Raw genomic sequence first — 21,541 nt, 5'->3', positions numbered from 1 at the left:
CTATTCTTTTGCTTTAAAGTTGTCTTCATGATGTAATTAATTTAGGTTAGTAAAATTTCTTTTTCTCTTGAACTGGAAAGGCTGCCCTTTTTTTAACCCCGTGCTAGTAGGCTGAGCTGGAAGAACCACAATGACTTCAGAAGGAGTATTTTTGGCCCCTGAAATGATCTTGGATATTGCTTTTATTTTTTTATGAATGGGTGAATTACTCTGATCTGGTGGAAATGGGTCTTTACAGCATCAGACAAGAAAGAACTCTGCATTGTGGGCTGTGAAAAGCATGATGCCATAGCCAGTATGGTATTAGTATTGAGGACAGCTTTTAGTACAAACAACTGTACCCTTTAGTACAAAGAAATAGGCACCCATAATGTGTATCTGTGTGGCAATCCTGTTAGCTCGGCTGCTGTTGAGAAGGAGCAATTTCTTTTTTACCATGTAGACAGTTTATGAATGTGTGTTAATGGTAAAGTACTACCATTAAGCACAGCTCACTGTTCAAGAGCTTCAGCTGCCACTTTACATGGTTACTGTGTTCAATTATTTCTAAATGTACTTCCAATCCATTCTACATTCACATCAAAACACTCATTTTGTGTTGTCCCACCTGTGCTCCTTGTGCATAGAATCACTAGGTTGGAAAAGACCCACCGGATCATCGAGTCCAACCACAATGTCATGCAATGTGCATGACCTTACTAGATGTATGTTCAGGCTGGGCTGCTGGAACGTTAGGTTACAGATGTGAAAGCAGCTCAAATGACGAAGTTGTGAATCTTTATGGAGCACAGAGGATATAGTGGCTATGTGGAGATTATGTTTCTGTTTCCTGTCACAAAAAACTGTGTCTGCAAAACACAGCAGTTGACTGCTCAAGTGTGCAGACTTCTCAAATTCTGTAAGTGCACATGTGTGGAGCTGATGGGCCAGATGGACTGCACTTACTTTGTGGTAGAGCAGGTGCTTTCCCACCAAAACCCATGACTCTCAGCATAAATTATTCTTTCATAAATTTCTGAAGTGTCTTTTTTAACACCTTATAAGAAGAATCACATTTTCAAATGTTATATTCCTGCATTTTTCCCATTAAGTTTGCTTTCCTCTCTTAATTCTTAGTTTTCACCTCTCTGAGAAGTGTAGTTCTAAAGCCCTTGCCAGAAACCTAGCCAAGCTCATAAATCGAGCTTTAAACTAGATGTGAAGGGGGAGGGGGTTGAGCCCAGGCTAGACAGGAATGAGCCTGGATGTGGGGAATTGGTGATTGGGAGAGGGTGCGCGGGCGAGGACCACCAGTACCTCACCGCACAAAAAGTGGGGGAGAACACACCTCGGGGTGTTAAGGGAGATGCAGGCACTCTGGTGTCAACTGATCCAGTTACCAGGCAGTTGGGAACGAACCCTGTTCCCTCTAGGAGGGCTGAAGGCTCGGCAGCTCAGCTGAAGTGCATTTACACCAATGCACACAGCATGAGAAATAAGAAGGAAGAGCTGGAAGCTGTCATAGGGCAAGGGGCCTATGATGTCGTTGCCATCACGGAAACGTGGTGGGACGACTCATATAACTGGAGTACGGCTATGGTGGGGTATAAGCTTTTCAGACGGGACAGGAAGGGTAGGAGAGGAGGTGGGGTAGCCCTCTTTGTAAGGGAGGACTTGGACATCACTGAGATGGATTGTGGAGATGAGGAGGTTGAGTGCCTGTGGGTCAAAATCAGAGGAGCCCACCAGAAGGTAGATTTTGTGATGGGAGTCTGTTACAGACCACCCAACCAAGGAGAAGCAGCTGATGAGCTCTTCTATAAACAGCTGCGGTCAATCTCTAGATCAATGCCTCTCGTTCTGGTGGGAGACTTCAATCTGCCTGATATCTGCTGGGTGTACAACACAGCAGAAAGGAAGCAGTCTAGGAGGTTCCTGGAGTGCGTGGGAGATAACTTCCTTGCACAGTTGGTGAATGAACCAACCAGGGAAGGTGCCCTCCTGGACCTCCTGTTGGTGAACAGAGAAGGCCTTGTAGGGGATGTGGCGGTAGGTGGACGCCTAGGACTAAGCGACCATGAGATTATAAAATTTTCTGTTCTAGGTGAAGTGAAGAGGGTGGTTAGCAAGACGGTAACATTAAATTTCCAGAGGGCAGACTTTGATCTCTTCAGCAGGCTGGTTGGTGAAGTCTCATGGGAGACAGTACTCAAGGGCAAGGGAGCCCAGGAGGGCTGGGAGCTCTTCAAAGGGGTGGTCCTAGCAGCTCAGGAGAAAGCCATCCCTGTGGTCCGGAAAAAAAGCCGGCAGGGGAGAAAGCCAGCTTGGTTGAATAGAGAGATCTTGAGGGATATCAAGAAAAGAAATGTTTATGGGCTCTGGAAGAAGGGACAGGCCTCTTGGGTGGACTACAGGAGGGAAGTGAGATTGTGTAGAGAAAAAATCAGAAGGGCTAAGGCTCAGCTAGAAATTGGATTGGCCAAGTCAGTGAAAGATAACAAAAAATCTTTCTACAAATATATAAATAATAAAAGGCGGACTAGGGAGACCATACAGTCCCTATTGGACACAGAAGGGACAACAGTAACAGGGGATGAGGAAAAGGCTGAGGTACTTAATGCCTTCTTTGCCTCAGTCTTTAGTCGTAAGGAGGGTCGTTCCGTCTGTGTACAAACCCAGGAGCTAGAGGAGCAAAATGAGGCTCCCATGATCCAAGAGGAGGTGGTCAGAGACTTGCTAGCCCGACTGGACAGTCACAAGTCTATGGGGCCGGACGGGATTCACCCTAGGGTATTGAAGGAGCTGGCGGATGTGCTGGCCAAACCCCTTTCCATCATCTTCCAACAGTCCTGGAAGACTGGGGAAGTCCCACTGGACTGGAGGCTGGCTGATGTTGTGCCCATCTACAAGAAGGGCCGCAGGGGGGACCCAGGAAACTACAGGCCTGTCAGTCTGACCTCAGTGCCAGGGAAAGTCATGGAGCAGGTGATCTTGAGTGCTATCATGAAGCACATGCAAGAGAACCGGGTGATCAGGCCCAGTCAACATGGGTTCACAGAAGGCAGGTCTTGCCAGACTAACCTGATCGCCTTCTATGACAAAGTGACGCGGCTACTGGATGAGGGAAAGGCTGTGGATGTGGTCTTCCTGGACTTCAGCAAAGCCTTTGACACAGTTTCTCACAGCGTTCTGCTTGAGAAACTGTCAGCCTCTGGGCTGGACAGGCGCACACTCTTCTGGGTGGAAAACTGGTTGGATGGCCGGGCCCAGAGAGTGGTGGTAAATGGTGTGAAATCCAGCTGGAGGCCAGTGACAAGTGGGGTTCCCCAGGGCTCAGGGCTGGGTCCAGCCCTGTTCAATGTCTTCATCAATGATCTGGATGAAGGCATCGAGTGCACCCTGAGCAAGTTTGCGGACGACACTAAGCTGGGTGGAAGTGTCGATCTGCTGGAGGGTAGGGAGGCTCTGCAAAGGGATCTGAACAGGCTGGACCGCTGGGCAGAGTCCAATGGCATGAGGTTTAACAAGGCCAAATGCCGGGTCCTGCACTTGGGGCACAACAACCCTATGCAGTGCTACAGACTAGGAGAAGTCTGTCTAGAAAGCTGCCTGGAGGAGAGGGACCTGGGGGTGTTGGTTGACAACCGACTGAATATGAGCCAGCAGTGTGCCCAGGTGGCCAAGAAGGCCAATGGCATCTTGGCTTGTATCAGAAACGACGTGACCAGCAGGTCCAGGGAGGTTATCCTCCCTCTGTACTCGGCACTGGTGAGACCGCTCCTCGAATACTGTGTTCAGTTCTGGGCCCCTCACCACAAGAAGGATGTTGAGGCTCTGGAGAGAGTCCAGAGAAGAGCAACAAAGCTGGTGAAAGGGCTGGAGAACAGGCCTTATGAGGAGCGGCTGAGAGAGCTGGGGTTGTTTAGCCTGGAGAAGAGGAGGCTGAGGGGTGACCTCATTGCTCTCTACAACTACCTGAAAGGACGTTGTAGAGAGGAGGGTGCTGGCCTCTTCTCCCAAGTGACAGGGGACAGGACAAGAGGGAATGGCCTCAAGCTCCGCCAGGGGAGGTTTAGGCTAGACGTTAGGAAAAAATTCTTTACAGAAAGGGTCATTGGGCACTGGAACAGGCTGCCCAGGGAGGTGGTTGAGTCACCTTCCCTGGAGGTGTTTAAGGCATGGGTGGACGAGGTGCTGAGGGATATGGTTTAGTGTTTGGTAGGAACGGTTGGACTCGGTGATCCGGTGGGTCTCTTCCAACCTGGTTATTCTGTGATTCTGTGATTCTGTATGTAGCACACATTCATATTCTTGATGATTTGTGATTTTTTTTCCCCTTTCAACTGACTTTCTTAAAATGTCAATTTCTAATTTTAACTTTTGCAGTTAAGACACTGGGTTTCCTCTATCTGCATGCCTCCCCCTTCCAGCCCCCAGCTTCTCTGCTGCAGTTTGAGCTGCATAGGTGGCATGTTTGCTTGAGGACACGTGTTCTTCCATTATTCCCTAATATCAATTCGTATTATTTAGTCTTTCTGTCAGTTTATTGCAGTCCTGCTCTATGCAGCCTTATGGCACCCTACCTTTAAATTTGCACACTGAATACTTCCAGCATTACAGTAAATAGCCTATTTCCAAATTTGAAACATCTGCTGATTAAGTGAGTTCCATACTTTATGGTGAAGTGAATCTAAAGGTCAGAAGTTGTTGTGGAGGTGTGCCACAGTGCTGTCTGTTGATGCCAGCTCCCATGATGATGAAGATCTGAAGAAGGCAGAGCAACCAACTTCATCTTTGTTCTTGGCAGAGGGCTCTGGCATGTCAATTTGGCTCTGTCCTTGAAGAGACCACTTCATGCGTTTTTGCCTTTCACGAGTTAGTAATCATTAGCAATGATTAATTATTAGTCATTACCAGTGTTCCCTCAGGGTGAAGAGACCTTACTGCAGTCCAGAACAGAAGCATAGATGAACGTCAAGGATTACTAGATCATCATCGGTGGAGAAAGATCTTTACTGGAAATTCTCCACCATTTTCTAGAACACTGTCAGAGGCTGAGGTTTTGCATTTCTACAATGCTGACCAATGCCAGCCTCAGACTTTGTCAAGGGGTGGGAATTTTTTTAATGCTGAATGATTGGAATCTGCCACTCTGTTAGCCTAGCTTCGCCACTCAAGCTGTGGCTGATATCAAACAGGAAATAAAAAATTGCTGTTGTTTAGCTTGTTCAGAAAATGATCAAAGGGACCAAGCAGTGCAATTATGAAATAATAAATAGTTAAGAGTAGATATAAAATAAAACACAAAATACTCCATTGAACAGAAAGGGCATAAGTTAAAAAATGACGAGACAAAATTCTTCTGGAGTAGAAAATTTGTAGCTATAGCTTGTCTTGGTAAATCTTTTAACATCTTTGGAGAAAGCTTAGACATTTACACACATACCACAAGAAAAGATAGCTCATTCAGAAAAGTTTTGGAAAGAATGAAACCTTGACCTTTGGTTACTAGCCTGTTTAACTGTTACGCTTATGTTGAATCCTTCATAGAGGAGGAGAAAGAATAAGGAAAAAGAGTGGTTTATTGACTGTGGAGTTCTCGGGTCTTACTCTTCAGGCTTTGCTCCTGGCTGTTGTCAGGAACACAGGGTCCTGGAGTCAGTTGTTCCCTCCTGTGTGGAAATTTTATATCTTTATAATGTTCCTTCAAAAGAATCATAGAATCACCAGGTTGGAAGAGACCCACCGGATCATCAAGTCCAACCATTCCTATCAAACACTAAACCATGCCCCTTAGCACCTCGTCCACCCGTGTCTTAAACACCTCCAGGGAAGGTGACCCAACCACGTCCCTAGGCAGCCTGTTCCAGTGCCCAATGACCCTTTCTGTGAAGAATTTTTTCCTTATGTCCAGCCTAAACCTCCCCTGGTGGAGCTTGAGGCCATTCCCTCTTGTCCTGTCCCCTGTCACTTGGGAGAGGAGGCCATCACCTTCCTCTCTACAACCTCCTTTCAGATAGTTGTAGAGAGCAATGAGGTCTCCCCTCAGCCTGGTCTTCTCCAGGCTAAACAACCCCAGCTGTCTCAGCTGTTCCTCATAAGGCCTGTTCTCCAGCCCCTTCACCAGCTTCATTGCTCTTCTCTGGAGTCGCTCCAATGCCTCAACATCCTTCTTGTGGTGAGGGGCCCAGAACTGAACACAGCATTTGAGGAGCGGTCTCACCAGTGCCGAGTACAGAGGGAGAATAACCTCCCTGGACCTGCTGGTCACGCCGTGTCTGATACAAGCCAAGATGCCATTGGCCTTCCTGGCCACCTGGGCACACTGCCGGCTCATGTTCAGTCGCTGTCAACCAACACACCCAGGTCCCTCTCCTCCAGGCAGCTTTCTAGACAGACTTCTCCTAGTCTGTAGCACTGCATAGGGTTGTTGTGCCCCAAGTGCAGGACCCGGCACTTGACCTTGTTAAACCTCATGCCATTGGACTCTGCCCAGCAGTCCAGCCTGTTCAGATCCCTTTGCAGAGCCTCCCTACCCTCCAGCAGATCAACACTCCCACCCAGCTTAGTGTCATCTGCACACTTGCTAAGGGTGCACTCAATGCCTTCATCCAGGTCATTGATGAAGACATTGAACAGGGCTGGACCCAGCCCTGAGCCCTGGGGAACCCCACTTGTCACTGGCCTCCAGCTGGATTTCACACCATTTACCACCACTCTCTGGGCCTGGCCATCCAACCAGTTTTCCACCCAGAAGAGTGCGCGCCTGTCCAGGCCAGAGGCTGACAGTTTCCAAAGCAGTTTCACTTAGGAAAGAAAGAAGGAAAACAAAAAAAGAGGTTATAATGTGTCAGGGCAAACTGGGAAACAAGCTCCAATTCTGTCCAGTGGAACAAGATCTTGAGAATAATACATGCTGGTGAAACAGAAACCAGTAGTGCTGTAGCCCTGATATCCCCATCTCTCTGCTCTGTGCTCTCCAGTGTTTTGTGTGGCTGAAATTTTAGCTGCTGTGATTCTCGGTTGTGTAGTTTAACAGGAGCCAGATCTCTGTAAGAAACTGTTTAAAAAGTTAACCAAAAAGACTGTTGCTATGTGTCTGCTGTATAGCTGCTGGTGAGTAGGAGCTGCCACTCTCTGTGGAGGTATGGGAAAGGATGGGACCAGGGCTAGGGATGAAATGACATGGCAAAGGTTGGAAAAAACAAGCTATTATTTTGGCCAGAGGGTGAAAAGGTCCAATAAAGGCAGCAGTGATTAACTAGCTTCATGGGCAGGTACCAATAGTATGCACGAGATGGAATCTGTTGAGAGCAGAATCTCATTATTCAGCAGTTCCCTGTTCTAATATGTCTTTTTAGTTTGTCCAGGAAATAGAGGAACATCACACAACAATGAAAATTGTTGTGTAATAAATAACTACAGATTTAGCACATAGATGTGACAAAACTGCATAAGAATATCTTGTCTGTTTCTAGTTTAAATGCCATGTTACAAATGGTCTCATCCATTAATTTGAGAAAATAGGGAATGGATCATCTAAAAGTGATTTAGAATTAGAGACATACTGTCTGAACATTCACGGAGGCCTCAGTCCTTTTTAAACATATGGATGTACAAATTCTGCATACATCAAGTTGAATATACACTTCTTTTTGGAATTGCTGTGGTTTTAATTTTTGTTTCTGCGGAGTAGATACTAAAGAACACTTCTGCTTGCCAGCACCATCTCATTCTTCTGATCACTGAAGATGAAATTCATTCCAGTTAGCTGTTTTGATCACTGAAGGGGCTACATCCAAAATATTGAGAAACAGTCCCCAGAACAGACTATTTCCTTTTCCTAAGAGAAGGCAAAACACTTCAGAGAATTCTGGAGCTGAGCAAAGGGACCTAGCCATCTGGTTTTAATCAGCTCCCACTTCAAAACAGCTGTGACTTCTGCTTTGCAGGAAGTGTAGGAACTGTGGGACTCCAGTGTCCTCTTTGTGGAAGAATTCCTTATCAGAAAAAAAGGGATGCTTCCATCTGTATCACTGATGTGGCCAATTTATACACTGTCAGCCCTTCTTATTTCCTTCCCAGAACTTAATCCATCTGTTGCTTTTACTAATTAAAATTTTCTGCTAGTATACAGTGTGCTTTCTTTAGATATTATGCTATAAAACTTGGCAGCATTCTATGCTACACCCATGTATGAGGTTCCTTTTGTTATGTGGTACATTTTCCAAAGACCTAAAGTTCGTCAGATATTAGATCCTGCTATTTAAAAGCCCAACTGATGCAGCAAAAATTATTGATGAATAAAGTAAATGGAGTTTCTTACGGATCAGCTGTAATGGGTAATGGACTAAGATCCACTTGTGCTGCAGGTTTGTGGCTATAGTATTGGTTATTTTCCCTCTCTCTTTGCTTTGACCCTGTTAGTTGGCTCTGGACTCTTCTGGCCAGGAAATTTTTGTAACCTGGCATTTCTCAATTTCTCAGCTTTGCAGTGAGTATGGCCCAGCAAGGCAGTAAGCGCCTGGCTCCCCATTTGATGACAATGTATCCATCACATTGTCAAATGAAATGTGCATCTGGCTGTATATCCTGACTCACATGCATGCATGTAGCATGCTGGTCTCATGGCGGTCAGGTAATTGGGGTTGTGCACGGAGGCTATATGAATGGAGATGGATTGTAGGAGGAAGAAGGCTGGTGCACATCGCAGTTTCATTCAGACATCCAGCTGGTCTGCAAAGGGGATAGAGGTACTTCTGGCCCTGTAATTCTGAGATGCGGGTAGTTAATGGCCTAGATATTACTGTGTTCATTTGAAGATCTGTAGCTTGTGACAATTATTTTCTTTATGTCAAGCTTAGTTGGTATCCTAATGCGTATCAAATAAATTTTATTAGCTCTTCACTGAACAGAGTTTTCCTTGTATGCATGGTAAGCATAATACTCATAACACTAATTGGGATTTGTAGTTTGGGATCAGGAAGTCATTTATGGTAGGCTCTTTTTTTAGATATTAGAGTGTTTAAAAGCTTTGTCTTTAGAACAGCTTGTGTTAACCTTAGAGTGGTGATGACTTTGTGGTGCTTCTGCTTAAATGTCATGGAACACAAGTCCTTTTTGGGAGTGGCTCTGACACCTCCACATATTCAAAGCTGGGCCACCTGAATCATATTTGTAAATTATATAGGTAACTTAAATTGAAGAAACTGCTAGTTTAGTTGCATACATTTATTGTGCACTTGGTGAGTTTTGTGTTTCAGAGCAAATAAAGAACTGAAGACTTCTTTTCTGTTAGACGGTATCCCAGATTTTTTTTCCTGTTATGTGATTGAGGATATGATTTTGCATGTTCTGTGCCTTTGATCTTTCTGATGATTGCTTATTGATGCACGTTGTGGTCTACTGGCCTCTAAATTGTGTGAGCGTGAGACTCATATAGAGAAAAAATAGCTAGAAGCATGGACATGCTGTGTTGGAGACTTAGGAAACAAAACTTGTGTGTTTATGAAAAATTGATTTAGAAAGGAGGAGGGGAGAAATGTCTCTACTTTGTGTCAAGCTTCATTTCTGCAGCAATCACTAGGAGATATAGAGATCCCTTGCTATTTTTTTGTCTACAATTAACAAAATACAAAAATATTCTTTTAAAGTGCCATGAATATGTTATTCAAGCTGTGAGTTTGGCCATGTTGTAAGTTTTCTATAAAAGCAGAAATGAACCAAGAGAGCCTTCATCTTCTTACTTCCAAGTGTAAGTTAGCTATGATTTATAAGACTCCAGTTACATAAAATATATGCTCTCCTTAGGACAGAGTTTATTCTTCTTTGGTTATAACCCAAGAAGTGCAGCAGTTCACAAGTGTATCTGTAAGTGACAGTTTAGGCAGCCTATGCATGGTGTTTGTTTACCACAGATGTGCAATAACAAACCCTTTTTCTCTGACAGCAAAATCAGTTTAAGAGAATTCTAACCTGTCTACTCATTGACCCTTGCTAGTGTGACTCTGAAGTGAACTAGGAAAAGAATTTTTGAAATAATCTGGCTAAATACAGAGAAAGATTCTTTGGTTTTATTCTGCTTCTCTAGTTGGAGGATTTAAGCTCTGCTTTTAGTGATCTTGTTCGCAACATGGCTCTATAAATACTTGTATCAGTCTAGCCAGAAGTACTGGCTGGACCATTGTCATTTGTGGCAAGGAATTAGCAGCTGAGACTGGTTTGGGGGCTTGGAAAATGTTTGCACAAACGTGTAAGTGTGCAGTTTCAGTCTGTCTTAAGCCCGTGCCACTGCTGAAAAAGCTTTTAGGCTCTACCTGAGCTGTACTTTCCTACCACTACCATTTGTCCTGAGGTTAGCTACATCAGGAACTGCTGTGGCTGAAATCTAACATTGCACCAATAAAGAAGATTTTATGATGAGCTTTAACTAGGTTATTTCTCTGATTTTACTTCAAATCTAGTTACACAATCCTGCATGCCGTAAAGGGCAGGTCAGCTGGTGGCAAGGCTGCTTATTAACTTCTGCAGTTCTTTCTTTGTAGCAGCCTGCTGTAATTCGTCTATTAGAGACAAAAGTACAGTCAAACGATCTCTTTATCATTAGTGTTCAGTTTTAAGATCAAACACCTACTCTGCATTCAAGATATTTATTGATTATTTAGGTTTGCTGAGCTAGTATATCACATTACAGCTGTATAAATATAATAATTATGTTGATTGATCTAAGCAAAAAAATTGAATTATTTTAATTAATTTTAATTAACATAATAATACATGGCGATAAAGGTCATATTATTGATCTGTTGCTCATAATAAGGCATTCTAATGGAAAAAATGTCCTAAGCAACACGATAGCCAAGACCTTGAGTCTCGTTAAATATAATTTTAAAATTAATGTTGCCACTGAAAGTTAAAACATGCTCCAGTGCAAAATTACTAAAATAACATGTTCTGTACAAAATATTTCTTTATTTCTGTGATAGATATTCCAGGTTATTAAACCCACACCACCTTGCTTTGTGTAATTTGCGCAAAATAGAGAAACTTCTGCGTTCTGTTGCTCAGAGGTGCTCAGACTTAGAGTTCTGCAACTTAAGATAGTTAATGAAAAATAATGGATTTGTACTTAAACTCTTAACAGTGCATAGCAAGGTTTTAGCATGTTATAAAATCTAAAATTATAGCACAGTATGTGAACAGCATTAATGAATGGATGGAGCTGCTTTTACTAAAAAGTAGGGTTCTTGATTTTGATGATCAAATAAGACTTTGGTCCTGCAAATATTTGCTAGCTGCTATGAAAATTAGTTTTCCTTCGTCAGAAATATGTTCTCCTTTCATTTTTGTTCTTCCAGCTTATGTTGCCAGTAAAAATGTATCATGTTCTATCTGGATATATCTGCAGGATAAGAAGGAAGTCAATGTAGAACAAATAGATGACAAAGTAGATGATCCTTTTAGCAGACATTTTTGGGATGTTTCTTGCTCCCAAAACACATTTTATAACCACTACTCTGCCATGTAATAAGTGGGCACTAGCAGCAGTGCAGCTTGCTATGATTTCAGGGATCAACAACTTTATTTTGTGATCGTCTGGATCCTGTTGGTGTTTTAAGTGTGACAAGGGCATGTCTTCCATATTGGGCCTGCCTCCCACACTTCTGGATCCTGACTAGCATCAATGGAATTTAGCTGCTTGTGCCATTTTGCATAGCAGCAAAACTGAAGGTATGTCAGGAATTTTTGGGTTAAATAGGAGTGGACTGAGGCTCTGGCTAGCATCAGAGCGGGAGTCGAAAATTAAAATGCAGACTGAAATACCCTATCCTCTGTGGATCTGGACTTGGCTTGCTGGATGATACCTGATTTTCAGAGTGGAAGTATGATGCTGTAATGTACTTACACTGTTTTTCTCCTTTGGTAATTTTCATCTTTCTTGCTTTCTGTAGACTAACTGAAAGCAGTAAATCATAGATACGGCAATATTTTTATTGGCAGGTATGTTCATTGTCATCAGTTATACACATAGAAGAGCAAAGAAGGCAAAAAGCTAAAATCTCATAATTGTTCATCAAGGAAAATACATTTTCTTTCATTTACTTGTCTCAGGGAAGATACAGAATCTTACAAAAAATCAATATGTTGTTAAGAAGATACAAATCAGTGACCTTTTATGAGAGATTCATTTATGAAAAGGGATTAGTCTTATCTGATTTTAAAACCTTGTAGTTTATTAGGGCATCCCCAAGCAAAAAAAAAAAAAGTGAGGAAGCACAAAACCATGCATTTGCTGAACCATTTCATAACTGTTTGAAATGACTTACTGTAATTGAGAAACATAGTGCTTACTTGATATTACAGTGAAAAGCACATTCCACATGCTGCTGTTGAGCATATTGTGTACATAACTGAGCACATTGTATGATATTTTGCACCGTGTAGCTAAGGAAGAGGAGTCCTCACTTGTTCAGTTCTCACACTAGTGGTTGTGGGCAACTCAGCTGAGAGAAAGTGAATCACTTTCCAGGCCTTTATATTAAAGGAGTGGGGTTTGGTTGCTGTGTTGGGTTTTATTTCTTGATGTTGAAGGTGGCAAGTACAGAAGGAACAAGCAGGGTTGTAGTAGGGATGAGCGGCTCTTCCTCTCTAAATGGCATTGTTTTTATGGGACTAAGTCACCCATGTACTTTCTAAGGGGCCTGACTGCCATCCCTGGTTATATGGTTGGCGTCTTCAGTGTGGGAGTTCTGATGAGTCTCTTGACACCAGTGTCTGTTTGTGTCCAGCAGTCTCTGCTTGTGTTTAGGTTTCTGTACTTCCCATTTAAAAGTTGTTCAGATGTAGTTAATGTTTCTGGTGGGACTTACGAACACTTTCGGAAAACTGATGACAGTTCTGGGAGTGATGTGGGGGAATCGGCATCTGCTGCAGGAGAGATTAGCAAGGTCGTGTCTCTGTAGCACTTACTGTCAGTTACTGTGGTAGTTACTGTGCTAAGGGAGGTGAAAAGAATGCAGAAATATTTACATCTGATTAGCACAATGGAGACATTTTTCATCAGAGCAAGTATAACAACTAAGGATTTTGCTGGGGTTTTTTTTTTGAGAATGTGGTACCTATAGTGACTGGCAAAGCGAGTGTCAATGCTAGTTGAATATTCACCTTAAATTCCAGATGTTATTTTATTTTGTGGTTTTCTGGATAAAGCCCAGTTGAGATTGAAGAGCAGGATTCTCTCTCTTGTCCCTGTAGCTCTTGTTCAAAGACAGGCTGTTAAATCCTCAGGCAAATAGTTCATGTTCTTGAAATCAAGGCTCATACCTTTAGGACTGAAGCAAGTATACCTGAAGCTTTATTCCTATTTCTGTGCCATTAAACCTGTGGTACTAGGGAAATGGATAGTGATCTAGTGTGCTGAGACAGACAGATAAAAATCCAGAAAAGTAATGTATTTATTAAAACTGTTTTCCGCTTTGGCGTAAGCATTATTGTCCACACTGCCTCAGGCAGGTAGGAGGTGAAGATCATTTGGTTTGTATTTTATTTACTGTTTTCTTGCCAAACAGGGTTATAAGTAAGGGCACTGAATTTAAGATGTCTAATGATGCGTGTTCCTGTCAGCTCATATGCTGCACCCAAGTAACTTGTGAGGACAGGCACCCAAATGACTTTTGAGAACTACCTGTAATTCCACAACCTCATCTTACTCATTTTACTGACAGCATGCCACCAACACAGGCTGCTCCTCTCCTTCCCTCTCATAAAGGTCTTGTGTAATGGATTTTTCCAAAATACTGGTGGTCAGCTGTTCCAGTGGTATTCAGGTTACTTGCATGTGGAATTGCAGCAGTCATCTGGTAAGGGTCTGTCATCGGGCATTGCTGTATTGCCATAAACAGGCCTGATGTCCTTTGGTTCAATTGGAAGGGTGTTGGATTTTGAATTGGTGGTGTCTACAGGAGAGGACCATACTTATACCATTCGGCAGCAGCATAACTCTATCGTTGAGCTGATTCCTTTCAGTTTTCTGGTAGTTTCCCAATGTCTGCATTGTGTCCTGTCTTACATTTTGATGATAAATATTTTGGAGTAGTTGCAGTATGGTTTTATTTACCATACATTCTTTTTTTTTTAAAGCTGACTACTAACAATTAATTTGCTTTTCGCGGTATCAGGAAAACTGAAAATATTAAACACAATTTTTATGCATAGGAGTAAATTCTATCTTACACTCTGTCATGAAGGGTCCCCCAGACAGATTTTGAGCTATGAAAGCTGTATCTTGGTTAGCTGAAATCAAATGGACTAAATATGACAAAATAGTTGGTATGGGAGCAATTTTTGAGCCATGAAAAATTGATTTAATATTTTTAGTCTCATTTAATTGCTATCAGAGATGACCATTGTCGTGAGTTATTTGGTCAAAGTGCCTGCTCTTTCTCATTGTAGTCTACCTTTATTCTGTCAATCTGAAAGCAATGAAATTAATTCTGGTCACTCATGTGTGAAATTCAGCATTGCAAAGCAGTCATAAGGCTGCATAGTCTAAATCCTAAAAATGTTCTTTACTTAGGATGCAAAGTGCATGGGCCTGGTTTTATTATCTGCTTAGTCAATAAGATTGTATTTTCTGATTTGGTTTTGTGTGCACAGGTAATTTCTCCTGTTTTGCATATAACTTAAAATATTTGCTCTGCTCTTCAAAATACATTCAGTTGTTATAAACCAGGAAATAATGCCTTGGAAACAGTAAAGAAATCTAAATCAATTGACAGGAACATTATATTAATTTTTTGAAATGGCAGGGTGACACAGAAATATGTACTTGAGGATTTTGAAGCAGTGGAGGCAAGCAAACAAAAAAATCAAAATGGGGACTTTTCTCTTAAAGCAGTTTAAAGCAATCTGGGCATTAGGAGCTGATGTAATTCCCTACAATCTTTTTGTTATTTATTGATAATATTATTTCATGCCTGTAAAATATGGTGCCAGCTTGCTTGTTTCTGTGAGTTGTCATACTTCCACTGAAGTGAATGTTAGCATTTTAGGATTTGCTGAATATTTGCTTTCTGTTAGACTTTCCATACTTGTAGCATAACACTGAACAGGGTGTTTGTTCCCTCCTCTATAAGTGTATTGCCGGCATTTTTTTAATTCATTCAAATGTACGCGTGTTATAGGATTACAGTGGACATCAGTAAGGTTAATGATCCTTAATTACGTAGTGGTTCTGTTTGGCTAATCTCAGAGAAAATTAAATACTCTTTCCATATGCACATGAAGTTAATTTCTGTACTTGCAACATTGTCTTATTCTGTCTCCTTAAATGACTGACTCTTTCTTTTTTTATCTTCTTAAACCCTTCAGTACCTACCAGTTTCCACTATTTATTTTCCTCACGCATTAATATGTCTGCTTAAGTGTTGGTGGATCACGGTTTTTTTAAATTATTCTCCGTAATATTTCTCTAGGTCCCCCATTTTCCTTCTTCTGAGAGGATATCTGTGTTCTGACCCTTTATTACTTTATTGTTAGTGTCAGCAGGACAGAAGAAACTTTCTCTGATGAGTTTGCAGGCTAGACAGTCTACAAACAGTAGAGGATGTAGGCTACAGAAAGCATGATAGACTGGAGAAGTCTAGCCAGTAGCTGTCCATACCATGACTTTTGTTAGCTTTTAAAAATGTTTCTTGGGGAAATACTTTGTTCTGTCTTTCCTTATTTCCAAGTTTACACTCCTTAATGCATCTTCAGTTTAGTGTATTGAAAACATATTTAGTGAAAGAATGAAAAAGGACCTGTGAGCATAACCCTTTTTATTTCCCCCTCTTTCTTTTATTCTAGATCTCAATCTCATATTCAGCCTAACAGGTGTTACAGCTTGGTGCTCTCTTTCCTCCCCCGTCTCCCAAGGCATATAAATCCTTTCAGCTCTATCACCTTGACAATATTGCCAACATATGATACCCTAGATCAATCCACTGTGAAAATTCCTGGTGCTGCCTTAATTTCCTCCTGTTTGGACTGCCATAGTTTACAGCTTTCAAGCACTCAACTGCTGTAAAACCCTATAGGACTGGTACTAATGCAGTATGGTATCATAACCCGATGTGTTTTGGATGTGACTACTATGGGCTTTAATTTTGAGAATCTGTGGTAACTTGTTCCCTTCATCTGTACTTTCAAAACTTGAATTTGTTAGCGTGCTTTCAGTGGATTCCTCCTTCTAAATCAACTTGCATCAGTAATAGTTAATTGCTTCCTTGACTCCAAGTGTAGTGCCATTCAATTTCAGCTCTCTGTTGCAGTAAATTTTTCGTTCACTTTCAATTCCAGATTCTTCCTGCTTCAGATCAAAGGTTCCATGGTGACTGACTGAAAGAAGGGCTACTAAGTGAGCTGAAATTGAATGGATGAGAAGGACTTGAACAGGGAGAAAGATTATATTTTTATAAATGGCAAAATTACTGCTACTTAGTTCTGCTGCCTGAGAAATTATTAAAGCAATTGAAGTCGATCACAGTTAGACCTTCAAATTTGTATTGATTTGAACTGAAGCATTTTTTAGTTAACCATTCATTATTCCTTTGCATGTACTGTTCAAATTCTGAGGACTGCATAATTTACAAGACAGAAAACAAGTCACTAGACATAATGGGCTGAACTTCTAACAATACCCTTGAATTTCACACCCGTAATTAATCACCTGTGCTCAACTGCAGGCATAAATCTTAGCTTCTACACATGTAACTGCGTGTAGGCACAGGGAGACACTACCTTTCAGTGTTATCACTCACATGAGATGTCAGGCACAAGAAATAAATGAAATACTTTTCTTATAAGGGCCAGGTGAATTAGTGTTCTGTAGCATCAGGGTGGCAGAGTGCTGAGAGCATACTAGGCTTATGTTTTATTTTTTTTATGATAGAAATAACATAGTACAAGGCAGGTGAAGTACACGTGTTGTAGGTTTGATTTATATACAGCTGTAAAGCATTTTTCGGGCTGGATCTTTGTTCTGCTGAAGATGAGGGTGAATTTTGCCTTCAAGTTACTCAGAATGAGTGGTTGGACTGGGGTCAGGAGTGGCCATATGTTGCACCCTGTGCTGCAGCAGTGGGATGCAAACAGCAAGGCTGTGAAAGAAGCACGAAGGGCTGAACAACCACAGGGCTCCCATAGAGGAGTTTTCTGTTTGCAGCACCAGAAACTCTGGTATAAGGGCCTTCAGTGCTCTGATGAACCATTTGGAAAAAAGAGATACATTGGAGTGTGTGGCAATCACTTTCACATTGATAATTCTTTTAAAATACAGGAAATCTCAAGCATCCTATGCAGAATTGAAGTCTAGAGAGTGCTGAAAAAGTCTAGAGAGTGCTGAGTGTACAAAGAAACAGACAACCAAAACCCAACAAAGGAAAAAAAAAACCCAGCTAATTGAAATAATGTGTATTTTTTGGGTTGTCTGTAATATTAAAATTCTGATGGAAGTAACTGGTCTAGAGTAAGTTTTAGTTCTATAATTTGCCTTGGCACTTCTTACATGGTTTCCTTTTCCCCACTTCTATGCTTTTCAGCCTTCCCAAGCCATATTTTCATTCATTTGGTTTTAATTCAGTAAAAGTTCAGTATTGTAGTGCCAGAACAATTCCTCTGTGGGCGAAGAAGTGAGCATGTGATGAAGGCATTGACTAGTCTTTAAGGCCTTGTTTGTAGGACAAACAGCCAAGGACTGTTCTAGGGCCCCGAGGCCAAATTACCTGGCACAGCTTGTGTCCATGTAGCTAGATTCATTTACATCCCTACAACAGGATGACCTCATCCAAACTTATTGCTAGGAATAGTCCCCGGCCTGGCCTACTTGATCTTTTTTAAACTGTGCCTTAAACTGTGCCAGATGTTTATCTGTACGTGCAGTCATGTGCAGACCCCTGCCTTTGCCTTGTCTGTGATTGATGGCCACGGGTCTCACCTTATCAGCCTAGATGCAGGTGATGGCTGGCTCAGACCTCCTCTCTGAGCTCACGATAATTTTAGCTCTCAGGCTTTGCAATAGTAAGGTTTCCAAAGCTTCATTAAGTTCTTCAGGCATTGTACTTGCACAGGTAGGCTAATGGAAAAAACACAGCATTTATCATCTTTGAAGTATAAATACAAATTAAAACCAACTGAGGCGGAGAAATCCTTTAAGTATCTCCAATAATGACAGATTGGAGAACTAAATTACTGGCTCTTTTAATGTGTACTTATTTTTGTAAGTTATTTTCTTCTGAGGTCTTTGTAAATTTAAGTGAAAGCTTTCATAATGGAACGTGCCAAAGGACAGCCAAACTCATTACAAAATATTTTATCAGAGAGCTGTAAAATTGAAGGTGCAAGGTAGAAAAATATTCTGTTTATCAAATACTTATTTAACCAATTCACCTCTTTCCCAAAGAGCAAGAGTTTCACATGAGCATCCTGTTGACTTGACTTTTGGTGGCTTGTGAAGCAGCACAGTGGTGTCGTGGTGCTAATGCACCTGGGCAGTGTTTATTTGTGGAGTTCCCTGGGGATGGAGGAGGCAGTGGCAGGTCTCTGTTGCAGCCTTGGCTGTTCAGGTCTGTCCAGTTGAATCTCAAAACTCTGAGGTTGGAGATGGAGATGCTAGCCCCTCTGGTCAGTGAGCCTCTTCTAGCACTGAATAATCTTCAGGCGTCTTACCCATCTCCTGCCCTGCACCTGAGCAAAGAGCCTGGCATGCTGTCTTTCAAGTAACTTCCTCCTGGGCACTGGATAGTGGCTATTCAATTCCCCTGAAACTTTCTCTTCTCCAGGTTAAAAAAGCCCTGTTCCCGCAGCCTCTCCTCGCAGGGCACACGTATGTGGTAATGGCAAAACATAATTGCTACAGCAATCATTTATTAAAATATTTTAAAGGGTTTGTTGATTTCTGCCCACACGTACTCCTTGTGCATCAAAAGAAAGGATTTTAGTGTTAGAAAAAACTTTCAGCTGTGTTCTGTATTAAATCACTGGGAAATTATTGGGTTCTTTTAAGTATTTTCTGGGCTAGTCACTGCTTTAATCACATGTTCAAACATTGACCCACTACTGTTTGTATAATGTCTCCTGAGTCCCTTAAAACAGCTGAGGGAGGGTGATACAACATGTTGGAAGTCACCCTAGGTTTTAAGAAGCTTCTGAAGGCATCTTATGTACATCTACTGTACTGGTCTAGTCTGATCCATTGGTAACACAAGAAGACTTAAGCATGGAAAGACTTAGCTGGAAAGAAAGGGAGGATCACATGGATTTCATTTTGTGCCCTCGATAAGTCACCCTGCCCCATGGCTACCATTGCCCGGCTCTGGCCTCTAACTATCACCCAGTTAGGTTTTCTTCCTTGCCACCTGTTTTCCTGATCAGTAGGACTTAGTATTGTATATGTGTGTGTGTATATATATATATATATATATTTCCCCACTTCTTGCCATGTGGTTGCATAGGAATCTCTCTCTGAAGGGAGTGTTTTTTAAAAGTATTTATTTACAACATTTTTTTGGGATTTGCAGCAGAATTCATGCTGCTTTTTAGATTTACTTAATATAGCTGAAAATAAAAAATATTAGGCTTGTTTGTCATTCAGCCATTATAGCTACATGCAAGGCTACACTGGCAAGGTAATTAAGTCTCTCAGAGGGACTTACTGCCATCTGTGTATATCTTGCTTTGTGCTGTGCATGCATGTGATGGTCGTGTTTAGTTGTGTTTATAGAGCTTTGGCTCCTCGAAGAGAGGACTGGAGATCAACACCCCCCCTCCAGTCCTTAACTAGTGTGGATCACTGTGTCACCAAGCCCTCTTTCAAATGAAGTACAAAGTTAAGCTCTGTGGAATCTTTTAGAAAATATATTAGGTAAGGATGTCCTGCAGCACTTTTCTGTCTGAGTGCTGTGTTTTTCAGAAGACCTACGTCCACTGAAAGGAAAGTAGCTTAGGGCATGACCTACTAACATGGCTTAAGGTGTATGGCTCTTCCAGTAACTGTGAGTTCGCTTGATTGAAGTAATTATTGACAGATAAACAAGTAATGTTACAGACGAAGTCTAGTCGATACAGATAAGGTCTAGTCAATCTTTCGTTCTTGTTGCAGTAATTACACTATCAGTAGCTGAGTCATTATTTTATGAACTGCAGACAGACAGTGTAGGTAGCAGTGTGATTATTACATGTATACACATTTGCTTTTAAAACACAAACAGGTATATTTAAAACAGTGTCTGTGATTTTTTAAATGATGAGGAAATGGCCTCAGGCTCCACCAGGGGAGGTTTAGGCTGGACATTGGGAAAAAAAATTTCACAGAAAGGGTCATTGGGCACTGGAACAGGCTGCCCAGGGAGGTGGTTGAGTCACCTTCCCTGGAGGTGTTTAAGGGACAGGTGGACTAGGCGCTGAGGGGCATGGTTTAGTGTTTGATAGGAATGGTTGGACTTGATGATCCGGTGGGTCTCTTCCAACCTGGTGATTCTATGATTCTATGATTTTGCTGGTTTCATTTTTACCTCTGTTGTTTCCCTGCAGGTCAAGGCAACAGATGCAGATGCTGACCAGTTTGGTGAAATTGAGTATTCTCTTTATGATGGATTCCACTATTATGAGAAATCCAAAGCCTTCCAGATTGACCCAAGTACTGGTCAGATCTGTGTGTCTCAAGATATTGACAGGGAAGGTGATCCAGCCGTTTACGATCTCTTAGTCAAAGCTACGGATGGAGTAAGTCTTGCCTTTTCTTACTGCTGGATTTGTGAATGTGTTTGCAAATTTGAGTGTGTTGTATACTTCTAAAGGAAAATGGCGTATGTGAAAATTGCAGAATTTTTTCCCCTAAAGAGGGCAGGATTTGATACTTCACAAAGCATAAATTTTGACCAAAATTGTTAAAATTGCCTGTGAAATCCAAAATCACTCCCAAACAAATTGTTGAAAACCATTTTAAGATGTGTTAGTCCTGGCTGATTTCCCCTCGCCTTGGAACCAGTGGATCTCTGCTCCCCACTTTCAAGTTGACAACAGCAATAATAAATCACTAACTTGTGCTAGAACTGTCTGGCTACTGTGGGTGCCAGCGGTTTTTCTGGATAGCTTTCCTCATCCTTTCTAGCCAGCAGATGCCATTGCAGTTGCTGTGGCTGGGTACAGCCTCTTTGCAGCAGTATGTCTGAATTTTTTCCCACTTTAGAGGAGGAGCTGGTGCTCGAAAGTAGTTATTCACGGTACAGTGAGGGCGAGGTAGTTGTATGTGGCTGTAATAGCCCATTTCAGGTATCTGTTTGGCAAGGACAATGAGGAGACATGGTGGGAATACATCAGGATGTCTGGATATGGATACTTGGTCTACTGGATGGCACAGAAGAGTTTGGTAATCTGACTCCTGAAAAGAACTGGAAGAAAGTAATTCCTGGGTTCATTTTGTTAGGAAAGTATCCGAAGGGTATTTGTAGTGAGAGGACCAGAAGAAGACCAGACTTTCTTGAGGTTTAGTAGTGAACTGTGAAGCGATTGAAAAAAACATTGC

General features: G+C 41.9%; 1 protein-coding gene across 1 annotated transcript in view; it reads left to right on the top strand.

Annotated features, from left to right (window-relative positions):
- Nucleotides 1–21,541, top strand: part of DCHS2 (dachsous cadherin-related 2) — a 107,030-nt gene that overhangs the window by 28,201 nt on the left and 57,288 nt on the right. Inside the window, exon 2 of the mRNA XM_069854981.1 lies at nucleotides 20,548–20,739. Within this exon, the coding sequence (XP_069711082.1) occupies nucleotides 20,548–20,739 (192 nt within the window). The remainder of the gene's footprint in view (nucleotides 1–20,547; nucleotides 20,740–21,541) is intronic.

The sequence above is a fragment of the Phaenicophaeus curvirostris genome, chromosome 4 (assembly GCF_032191515.1).
Source record: "Phaenicophaeus curvirostris isolate KB17595 chromosome 4, BPBGC_Pcur_1.0, whole genome shotgun sequence".
NCBI classification, from domain to species: domain Eukaryota; kingdom Metazoa; phylum Chordata; class Aves; order Cuculiformes; family Cuculidae; genus Phaenicophaeus; species Phaenicophaeus curvirostris.
Note: the sequence above shows the minus strand (reverse complement) of the source record. Positions and strands in the feature narration are given on the sequence as shown.